At 40.9% G+C, this 12,066-nt stretch overlaps 1 protein-coding gene across 2 annotated transcripts in view; it reads right to left on the minus strand.

Moving 5' to 3' along the window:
• LOC113658883 (pleckstrin homology domain interacting protein) overlaps window positions 1–12,066 on the minus strand; it is a 52,989-nt gene that overhangs the window by 28,145 nt on the left and 12,778 nt on the right. For both annotated transcript variants that reach the window (XM_027171355.2, XM_027171356.2), the window contains exons 8-14: window positions 8,399–8,620; window positions 7,851–7,951; window positions 7,640–7,710; window positions 5,798–5,898; window positions 5,653–5,693; window positions 3,848–3,946; window positions 2,524–2,680 (exon numbers count right to left, since the gene is read on the minus strand). In XM_027171355.2, the coding sequence (XP_027027156.2) occupies window positions 2,524–2,680; window positions 3,848–3,946; window positions 5,653–5,693; window positions 5,798–5,898; window positions 7,640–7,710; window positions 7,851–7,951; window positions 8,399–8,620 (792 nt within the window). The remainder of the gene's footprint in view (window positions 1–2,523; window positions 2,681–3,847; window positions 3,947–5,652; window positions 5,694–5,797; window positions 5,899–7,639; window positions 7,711–7,850; window positions 7,952–8,398; window positions 8,621–12,066) is intronic.

A 12,066-nucleotide genomic window follows, 5' to 3' on the forward strand; every position in this document is an offset into this window, starting at 1 on the left:
ATTAATGGAGCTTTCACATCTACAGTTCGGTTCATTTGGTCCGGACCAAAAGCAAAACATGATACATTGTAGCTTTTTATCAGTTTTGGTTCCTTTTCACACCACACTGATCGTTCTGTTCCGCACCAGTAGAAACGAACCAAATGTAGTCATGTGATAACATCCACATCACTCATTGGCCACATGTCTTTGAGCGTATTTCCTAAACTGCTTCTCGAGTGTTCAGAATAAACGTGCGGGAAATTTCAACGAAACTCCGGAAGTAAACAAAAAGAGGAAAATACAGCATACAGTACACCATGGAGAGACGACTGCGTGCTGCGATTATGTTCGTGGTTGTAATCTACTACATCGCTTGTATACAGCATTCTATGCAAAGTCTTAATTTTCAGAATGAAGCGTGGATGCGGCTTGAAAATATCATTTTAATGCACTGCAAACGTCAAAGACGCATCGCAAGACATTTCAGGAGGCGGCGAGCTTTACTTTTGCGAAATTGTGACATGCTTATCTTCCGAAAATATTGCCAACGACCCACTACGGCAGCCGGTTTAGTCCAAAATGCGCAATACTTTTTGCAGTTAGGTCTATTCGATCTCGGACCGTACCAGAGTTCGTTTGAAAGCGTACCGAGACCACCTCTTCAAGGAGGTCTCGGTACGCTTGTTTGGTGCGCACCAGAGTTCGATTGCTGCATTCTCACCTGCCCAAACGAACCGCACCGAATGAGCAATCGAACTCTGGTACGATTCAACCGAACTAAACAAGGCAGGTGTGAAAGCACCCTTAAATGAAGAGTGTATGTGCTATTTCAGTCTTTTTTTTTTTGTCACTATCATGACATGCACCACTAAGCACAGGAACTCGACTATAAAACAGAAAAACCTCCCTTTCCATCTATTTCTACAAAACAAACCCACATTGTGTCTCAGAGCACAAAGTTCTGTGCTGGTCGAGACCATGTAAGAGTACTAACGCTAACGGCTTCTCCCATTTCAGCAAGCCTTATCTCACCTAACTGTCTTGTGTAGCAGCCTTGGTTATAAGGTCAGAGTTTCAGTTTGAGACATAGCTCATGACAACAAACACTACAATAAATAAATGTGAATGGAAAGTGAGTGGAAAGATTTACAGACAAACAGGTCTTAGGTGTGTTTAACACTGCTGTGTATAATATCACTGAAACCAGGCCGTTCTGGTGCTGACTTGCCTTCTAGTAAATGTCACATTTAATCCTTTAGTTGTACAGTAAGATATGCAGGTGAGTAAGTGAGTGAATAATATCTCTCGTATACAGTCAAGTAAACACCGGGCGCTTCTGCTTTGTGTCAGGCTGCATCACATCACTCCCTCATAGATTCTGATATCCTCTAACACTCCTTTGTTGTGTATTTATCCTTATTACTCAATCGAAGCTGAAAGAGATGCAGCGCTTCAATCACAGTCACTGATGGTTTTTGAAAACCAAGTGCAACGAACAGTGAGAGTTGTGCGAGAGGGGCGGAGCTTCCAGGTGCTGATGCTGGAGGATGCACGATGTTTGACGACAAGACAACTTACAGATGTCTTTTAACTCTTCACACGTTGGGTCATTTCTAAAGCTAGCAGCATCTTTGATTTTTTTGTTATCGACTAGGAAATATTTCTAGTTAGGAAAAAAACACCAGTGTTCCTTTGATAGGAAAAACAATCCCTCCTAAAATGAATAAACTAGATAGATGGTGGATTACAAAGTGCATAGTGTAAACACATAGTGTATAATCAGTCATTTGGGACACCTTCTGTGTAGTATGGGTGTTATTATAGGTGTTGTATATGGACAATGGTGGCTCAAGCAGTTAAGGCTCTGGCTTGTTGATTGGAGGATCTTGTTGATTGGACGATCAAGGTTTAAGCCCCAGCACTGCCAATCTTGGGCCCTTGAGCAAGGCCCTTAACCCTATCTGCTCCTGTATCATGGCTGACCCTATGCTCTGACTCCAACCTCCAAAGTTGGGATATGTGAACATATACATGCAGTAATGTAGACGTCACAAAAATAAAGGCTATTACCAAGCAACAGCAACAGGGACTCTAAGACTTGCCTTTAAACACGTTTTTCATCAATGGCCTGTTGTCAGGGTATTAATCAGAACAGAGTAAGTAAATAAAATCTATGGAATTTCTCCACTTTTCTGAGCTAATATCACCTAAATAGTTGAGATAAATGCATGTGAGCAAAACTCTAAATAAGCCACGACAGAGCATCTGCAGCAGAAGCCATGATGTTTCATGTCTGGAAACATGGACTCAGTAAACATTCATTTTGTTGTTGTTGTTTTAGTTCAAACACTGAAATACTTTACCAGGTCCACATCTCTGTGATAACAAATGCGTTCCCATTCATTCGAAACCCCTAAGCCTGTTCCACTGCCACAAACATCACTTACCCTGAGCTCCTACTGTCTAAACATGAAGGTTAATGGTCCTGAATGTGGGAATAACAAATCACACGAAGCGACGGTGAAGCATGGTTGTTCTTACCATGAGGATGTGGATCAGGTTGCCTGTGTACGAGTTCCACACCTTCAGTGTCAGGTTGTTGGCTGCTGTGATGACCATGTTGTCATGGCGATTCCAGGCCACCATGGTGACCTTGAGTTTGGTCACTTTGTCCTCCAGGGGTGGTGGGTTGTACTTTCTGATGGAATAAAAAATAAAAATTATTTAAAAAAAAAAAAGCACTAAGGAAGTTATCAATCTGCAGTGTTTTCATCAGCGTACTTAAGAGAAGAAAAATACACACACACACAAACACACACAGCGCCAAACTAGGTAATTAGACTGAAGCAGAATCGCACATCAAAATACACTAATTAGCTCACTGGAAAAAATGCAAAAATAAATCTGTTCAATTCATCAGATTGTATAAGTTTGCATATGTGAAATCATTGTAACACATTTCCGCCCCAGTTCATTTTAAATGTTTTTTTAAAATACATTTATTGATATTATATAATCCAAATTGAGGTTATTGGTTGATTCTGTTCTGTTTTTTAACAGGAACCGGAACCGCGCGGAACTTTTAAGTTTCGGTTCCAAACGCGGTTCCGATGTGATGACGGGCAAAGCGCTGGGAGCGGTCACTTTAAATAGCCACGTCTTACCTCATGAATATTAATTGTTTACACTGTTTACAGTCACGCAAGCCAAATTAACGCAGCTTACCACAGAAATCAGTCACTCGCGCTGCTGTGCTGAGGGACGCTTTGTGTTAAACATGTCTAAAAAAAAGTCTAAAGTGTGGATTCATTTCCAAAGCTACAACAATGAAGCAAATCTACCCCGTCTGGGAGGGTTTTCTCCACAGCTGGAGATACAATAAGCCAGGAAAGGTCTCGTCTTCTCCCGGAGAAAGCGGACATGTTCGTTTTTCTTCAGAAAAATTGCTAACTGTTTTTCTAAATTGTAATTCTGGATGTTAAATTTGATGTTGGATTTATTTCAATTTAAATTGACATGAATTGAAATGCTCGGTTTAAAATATTTAAAGAGTGATTAATAAAGATAAATGGACTTGTTTAAGTATTCTGCATTATATTTTCGGAATCAGAACCGGAAATCGTAAGGCAGAACCGGAACCAGGAATCGGAACCGGAAAATTTCTTTTGATACCCAACCCTATCGTTTGCTGTGGTACAAAAGGAATAAAACACTTTGCGGTTATTGGAAAATAATCGACCTTGAGGTGGTAAAAGTAACGTGTTTGGAGATACCACACCACTGCACTGTTTTCATAGAACACTCTGCTGTTTAACTGAAACGTAAAAAAAAAAATCCTGGAGTGTCGTGTAGGGCTGTGTGTTACCCCGGCAGTTTGGTGGCCATGTCTAAGAGGATGCTTCTCCAGTCCTGTTGTTGCAGCTGCCATATCCGTGCTGTCCCGTCTCTACTGCCACTCACAAACCTGCACATACACACCATGTAGTACACATGTAAACAAGACTGGATTCAAGATTCAAGCTCACACTCACTGTGACCAAGCCAATGAAGAGAACATTATAACTAGTGAGTACCATCACACCGAGGAGTGAGTAGCCTAGTGGGTAAGGTGTTGCACTATTGATTGGAAGGTTGTGAGTTCAAATCCCAGGTCCACCAAGCTGCCACTGCTGGGCCCCTGAGCAAGGCACTTAACCCTTAATTGCTCAGTTGTGTAATATAAAAGTGTTAGTCACTCTGGATCAGGGGGTTTACCGAATGCCATAAACAGTGAAGGTACTACAACTGTGTCATTTCCCACAGTAATGTTTTATTGTCGTTGGATCATACAAAACCTCTGCATCCGCTTTTCAATTTTATATCCATCTGATTTCTGTAGCACTTACTGGTCCAGACTGGGCCACAGGGAATCTGGAGCTTATTGCATGGGATTCGGGTCACAAGGCACGGGACACCTTGCTGGGGTGCAACCGACTGCGGTGCGCAAACCAAATACTACAGACAATTTAGAGATGCCAATCAACCTACAACTCATGTCTTTAAAATGGGTGACGAAACCAGACGAAAGCAGAGTGCGCAGAGGAAAAAACCCCTGAAGCACAGGGAGAACATTCTGGCAATAATGCCAATGTTATCGGTTAATCCGATGCCCATGTTTTGAAGGATAAGCCGGCCAAGCTCTCATCCATATACACTTTACTTGCATAGATTGATTCATATTGTACTGTAGTTTGTTACTTTATTTCTCCTTCCATTTTCTCCACACAGATTAAAAAGGTTTCCTAGATTGTTTGTAAGTTAAAGCTCAGACTTTATGAAGAATTCACTTCTCAAGATAAGCAATGTCTCTCATTACGACTGAGGTGCCCTCGAGCAAGGCACCGAACCTCCCCCAACTGCTTCCCGGGCGCCGCTGCCCACTGCTCCGGGTGTGTGTTCACGGTGTGTATGTGTTCACTGCTGTGTGTGTGCACTTTGGATGGGTCAAATGCAGAGAACAAATTCTGAGTATGGGTCACCGAACTTAGCCGTATGTCACTTCACTTTCACTTTCATCTGTCTTTTCTGTCTGGTCTCATATCCCCCGTTAATTATTAAAAGTATTTAATATTGGCCGTTAAATGCAATTCACAGTTTTTAAGCATATTTAAAACTCAAAACATGTATTTCAGTGTGATAAATAACGTGGCTTCTTCAAACTCTCCAGATACTGGGGCTGACCTTAATGCTCAAGTTGATAACACTTGCTTAAACCCAACTAACTGATACGTGAACCTGTTTTACAGCAACTCAACAGAGTGATCTTAACTCTTACATCAGAGGGTCTGAATACTGATGTACACTTATATCAACCTGTTAAATAGCTAACTATACTGATGGCTGTAAAAACATCCGTCCTTCATCAAAGTTATAAGCAAAGACGAACACAGAGGTGTCTGTGTTTTACTACAAATACACAAAGGGCTTTTTTTAAGTCCTCATGCTTGTGCAGACGTGTGTTTAAGTACAGTATAAGCTTATATTGTAATGTATAGGTGTTGGCATGAGGCCTTGGTTGTTTTTCTTTCATTTTTCTTTTCTTGCTAACATCACGTCATCGTTTCTTTAACAGCACAACACACACACACACACACACACACACACACACACACACACACACACATATCTTACCTGTCTCCGCTATGCGAGAACTGAATGCTGTCGACTTTATCCTGCAGAAAGGTTAGGATAGATAACGCATGAAGAGAATGCGATATTCATGAGTAATAAAATGTTCATGACTTCATTTCAACTATACATACACACACACACTCACAGTGTGCGACTCCAGCTCGGCTATCTTCTCTGGCTGATCTCCACCAAAGTAGTAAACTCTGATAATGTGATCAGTGCTGCCTGTGGCCAAAAACATCCCACCTGAAACACAGCAGTTATCACTAGATTTAGATTAGCTTATACTATAGCACGTTACATTTGATCCGTTAATCGCCTCTTTAATACTAAGCGAAGGTAGCAGAAGGTCCAACAATGGCTAATATATTTATCTCACCACCTTCGGGTCACACTAGAGTTTGAGATAAATATACACATCACTGTCTAATGTCTAACTCACTGTCTAATACAACAACTTTACTTATACAGAGAAAGTAGGGCTGGGCGATATGGCTGAAAACTGTATCATGATATCAGTGTTTCATATCGGTCGATATCGGTAATAATAATTGTTGATTTTTTTTATTTAAATAAGGACCAGGAGAAAAATATATTACATTTAAACATGTTTATTTTAAACTTAACCTTCCTCTGATCAGAATCCCCTCGGTTATTAAGGCACAAATGTCAACAACCAGGAAAACTCAAATAATTAAAATGTAAACATGAGTCTAAAGTCACAATGAACACTTAACTATTATCTTTTAACATTTAAGGTTCAAAATGAAACAAAATGTAAGTAATAATGTGCGTAATAAAGTGTAATAAAATAGTGAAAAGTGTTAAATATAAACAGAGAGAAACCTGAGAAATTTTGTGCGAATTTAGTGCTCGGAAGTTCATTAGCGGTTCACCTTCTGGTGAATAAAGTGTTATAAAATATGTGCAATGTTCTGTAAACATAAATAAAACTGAGGTAGACTGAGATACATCTGTGATATAAAAAAAAAAACAAACCTGATACACTACAGTAACATTGTTTGAAATATAAAACCTTCAGAAATATGAAAAAGTAGCTGAATGTTCCTCTTTTATTTACAATTTCCTCGCTCGCTGCGGTTCATTTTCTGCTTACTCCCTACGTTGCTAGGTTACCAGAGATAGCGCGCCTTTGTTGATGCAACCAACCTGTTTTCTTTGGATGAAGGATAAAAAATATTGAAAGTTTTATCGGACACTTTTTTTTATTGATATCGATCACGTGTCTATCGCGATACATATCGTTATCGTTTTATCGCCCATCCCTAAGAGCAAGTCATGTGTAAGCATGTAGCTGGTGTTGAGTATACAGTAAACATGTCCAGGAATTTGAAAAACAAAAGTTACACCACTAGGAGGAGGTTTTCTACTATAATGGGTGTGAGTGACTGGTCAGATATGAAGCTTGAAGGATGAAGACAAACTGTATTCATAGTGGTTGTTTGTTCATCCTTAGTAACTGCCTGGTCTGGATCTTGCTAGTTTAACTGATTCTAAACCAAACACATTCCAGACACTATTATTAATGGTCCGTAATCTGTGTTAATAACATATGCCACTGTGTTAATAACATATAATAATAATATATATAATAATAAATAAATAATAAATAAATAATATAATTAACAGCTCTAATTTCCACCTGTAAATGAAATGAAATTAATTCATTCGTTTTATAAACCTCTTGTCAATGAAACTTTTCAAAACAAAAAAAATATTTGTATACATTATTGTAAGTCTATATTTAGTTTAAGCTTAAAATTGCTAAACTGATCCTTTAAGGTTCAGTAAGACCCAAAGAGGCATACATGTGATTTGACTTGGGTTAGTTTTCTGTATTCTATTGTTTTGTATGACATGCTGTGTTTATATTGATCATGGGTGAGATCATATCATGTTATAGATGTCTGTCAGTGGGACAGGGAAGGGCAGAAGGAAGGGCAGAATGACTGTGGTTCTGGCCTACCTGCGCTGAATGATGAGCAGATCATCTGCACACCTGGTCTGGGCCGTTCTGTGAATTTGCTGGGTCGTAGCCTGCATAGGTGTGTAAACACACACTGTTACATGATGACATTACATGAGAATGAGAATGAAAATTAGGAGTGTGTCTGAGTGAATGAACCAGACACGTGTGGGTCAGGTACACGTTGAGAAAGTGAGTAAACATCACTCACCCAAATTTTAGCGTCCGTGCGTCCCACTGCCAGAAGCAGATTGTTCCATCCGCGCCGGTGGAGGACAGAAACCTCTTATTACCGCTGCAAAGAGGAGAGAACTACACACACACACACACACACACACACACACACACACACACACACACAAACACACACACACAAATATGTGTATGCATGGTAGGACTGGTTTTATTGGTTATATAATATCAATATCATAAAAAGTGTGTGTGTGTGTGTGTGTGTGTGTGTTTTAATGTGTGTGTGCATGTGTGTGTACGTGTGTGTGTGTGTGTGTGCTGTGTGTATGCGTATGTGTATGTGTGTGTGTGTGTGTGTGTGTGTGTGCTGTGTGTGTGGTGTGTGTGTGTGAGTGTGGTGTGTGTGTGGATGTGTGCATGTGTGTGTGTGTGTGTGTGTGTGTGTGTGTGTGTGTGTGTGTGTATGTGTGTGTGTGTGCATGTGTGTGTTTGTGTGTTTGTGTGTGTGTATGTGTGTGTATGTGTGTGTATGTGTGTTTATGTGTGTGTGTGAAGTAGTGTGCATACCTGTAGTGATGTTATAGAGGCTGCATGTCCCTCTAGCACAGCCAGTGGAGCACACGTCTGTAGACACCACACTCTGATCATCTTATCACAGCTTCCAGCTGCTAGCAGTGTGTTCTCGTAGTTCACCGCCATGTCTGAGATTTCTGCAGCGTGACCCCTCAGTGTGGCTAACAATCTCCCATCATCCGTGGCCCAAATCTTCACCAGGCAGTCATCTGAACCCTACATGAGGATATAAACTAGCTTAGAAATGCAATGCCCAAAACAAATCCCACTGCGTTTTAAACAAATCTCCACCAATGTCCATGCCTTGTTAGTTATTGATGATAACTAATTGATGATATGGCATTTTAAATGACAATGACAAAGGTGGGGTCTCCGATGTTTGAGAAATGCTTCAGAAAACTGCGTTGGGCCGCCAAACAAAACAAAAACAAAACTAACCTGTAGCCAATGAGCAGAAAGGGGCGGGTCTTGTCAATATGTGCGGAGAGAGTGTTCAGTGCGCATGTGTGACATTAGCAGAAAGCGGTTTTAACATTGACATGGGGGATAAAAACAAAGAAAGAAAGCGAAGAAAAGGCTTACGATAAGGCAAGAAGTAGGACGTGTTAATATAGGATCAGCTTTCCAGCGCTGGAGAGTACTGAACGTCTTCCGCGCGAAACGGAGATAAACCTTTCACGGTACAACACACAGTACTACAAAAACACATTTGTATTACCATAGTAATACTCATTGAGTTCATTTGTTGATAAAAATATATCAATATATCAACCCTCGGTCAGCTGCCCCAACAGGTTCCGCCATAATAGTTGCCTGGGTTATACTTGGGTTATACTTGTCTGGTGTGTGTGTGGGGCGGAGCTAACAAAACAGGGGTGGGACTTATTTGGGTTAGGGGCATGTTTGTTTTGGTGATTTTAGGGGCGTTTTTGTTTTGGTGATTTTAGGGGCGTGTTTGTTTTGGTGATTTTAGGGGCGTGTTTGTTTTGGTGATTTTAGGGGCGTGTTTGTTTTGGTGATTTTAGGGGCGTGTTTGTTTTGGTGATTTTAGGGGCGTGTTTGTTTTGGTGATTTTAGGGGCGTGTTTGTTTTGGTGATTTCAAATGTCAACATCGGCTTTCAAACAACGGAGACCCCACCTTCAAGATTTAGATTTAATGTTAATATAAAATAATATAAAAGCTAAAAACATTCAAATCTAAACTGATCCAAAAGATATGACATTGTTTTATTTAAAAATACTGGCAATAAATATGCAAATTTCTTTGGTATGACACTCTGTATCAGGCCACATTACACCACACTGTCACCCTGACACCATGTTATACTGTGTGTTACTGTGAAAAAACTTTTTCTACCTTTGTCATCTAGGAAAAAAACGTTGCTTTAGTGCAAAGTGCAAAGCGGTTTCATCCGGATTAACATGATTAATGAACACTATTTTATTCGATAAGAAATCACTTCTGACTTCTTTTTTTATTTGACATTTTTTAACTCCAAGAAAGCAGTGCCGAAGCGTACGCATCAATTAACCGCTGTGGATTGTACGACTTCAAATGATGTAATGGGTATGAACAATCGTTTCCCATGACGGTGTGTAAAACAGCTTACAAAGAAGAAACATTCCAGCAGCTTTTCCTCATTCAAAAACAACAACAAAAAAACACTGAAACAATATAAACAAAAATCCAACACACGACACGTGCTGCGCCTTCGCTTCCTGTTTAATACTGCCGAATATCACGATAGTGAAAAGAAAAAAATAAATAAATAAATATTGGCACGTTCGTGAAACTGTAAATCTATTCTGATAGTCCATGCTTTAAATGCACTGCGTGTTAGGAGTTACAGCGCTATCCGCGAGAGACGAGGGGCCAGGCGCATTCCCGAGGACGCATGTTACACACAGGCTGAATGCCAATGTCACACTCGCTTACAGCTCTACGAGACGAAGGAGACGATGATGATGATCCTATTCGTGCTTTGCTTTAAGAGCCACAAAAGAAACACTTCTCCACGACGCACACAGAAAAGACACACCCCCCTAACACGCTCGCACACACACACACACACACACACACACAGAGCAAGCATCAGGAGAGAGAAGGAGAAGGAGATTGAAGTAGAGGGAAGGAGAGAAGGGAGGGAGATGTGGGTGGGTGTAATCTTTGCAGTTCAGCCATTTTTGGTTATTTAAAAACTATTGCAGGAGAAAATGGAACCCGAGAGCTCGCGGCCGAGAAGCGGACGTGAGTAAGAACGCGTGTTCAGAGACAGAACAAACACGTGACAAGGTGAAAGGTTATACTACACGGTGCTGCTCAGGGTCAAGCAACATCGCAGACAGCAGATATATACACACACACACACACACACACACACACACACACACACACACACACACACACTACATTAGCTCATGTCAGGATTTCAGTTTGGCGAAACATGAAGTAGATACGTTTACAAAAGCATCTTGGTTCAATTCTGATTCATCCGAAGGAAGTGATTCATTTTCTGTAGCCGCAGCTCTGACTATGTGATACTTCTAATACGCTATTGTTCCTATGGTAACGGATAATTCACAGGGACGATCCGTAATGTAAACTCCCAAGGTTAATAAGAAATGGACGTGTATAGCTGATGAGTGATAACGGGAACCAACAGAAAAAGTATTTTGTGGGGTTTGCTTGTTAAAATAAAACATAATCGTTGACAATTTCTGTCATATAAGTTGTATAAAAGGCAAACAAGTTCATGATCACTGTTCTTCACGTATGGAAGGGAAAAAACATCATAAATCGCCCGGACACGTCTCTGGAAATGTGCTGTAGTGATGAACGCCTTTCTTCCGAAAGGTTTTGATTGGATGATGGTGGTGGAGAACAAATAAGTGCATGTAACAATATTCCCTCTGCGAAGCAAATCGTATCACGTTTATCTACCGGCTCTCTGTGCCAGTTAATGCACTCAAATGTCAACCAGCAGCAGCGCTGCTATTTCATTTGAACTGCTCTCTCAGCTGCAGTTATCTGACATGATCCTGTTATTAGCATGCGAACCTGGAACATGATTAGCACAGAAGCACAGTGTGATAATTAAAGTTGTCGGGATTTTAAAAAGGCAAGACCGCCACCTGGTAAAAAAAGAAATCGGGGACGTGTCGGACTCTTATACTGTTCTCTTAGACTATTCTGGGAGCTTTGGGCCTGAAACGGGAATATACCCTGGAAAGGACAGCGGTCTATCACGCATTCACAAATAGCAAGAAGTCTCCAGTCCAAATACCAATGTGAACCCACTCGGATATCAGCAACACCGTACAGACGGTAACCCGAACCGTGTACCCTGGAGCTATGAAGCAGCGAAGCTACCCACTGTGTAAAAGGCAGTCAGGAAGCCCTGACTGACTCAATCGTAACCACTGAAGGACACCTCGGAAATAGGTAAACGTAAAGTCAGAATGAAGCAAAACGGGTGGATACGAGATTTCGACTCTGCGTCGGATCAGTAGATCAGGCTTCCTGGGATCGGGATTCCCTCATCGAGATCCAGCACACACTCACCCCCGTCTCATCGTCTACTGAGAAACACAGGAGCGTCGTGTCTTCTCAGGAACGGACAAATCGTTAATCCAAGCTCTCGGGACAAACAGATTACATCTG

Source organism: Tachysurus fulvidraco, chromosome 23, assembly GCF_022655615.1.
Source record: "Tachysurus fulvidraco isolate hzauxx_2018 chromosome 23, HZAU_PFXX_2.0, whole genome shotgun sequence".
Classification (NCBI taxonomy): domain Eukaryota; kingdom Metazoa; phylum Chordata; class Actinopteri; order Siluriformes; family Bagridae; genus Tachysurus; species Tachysurus fulvidraco.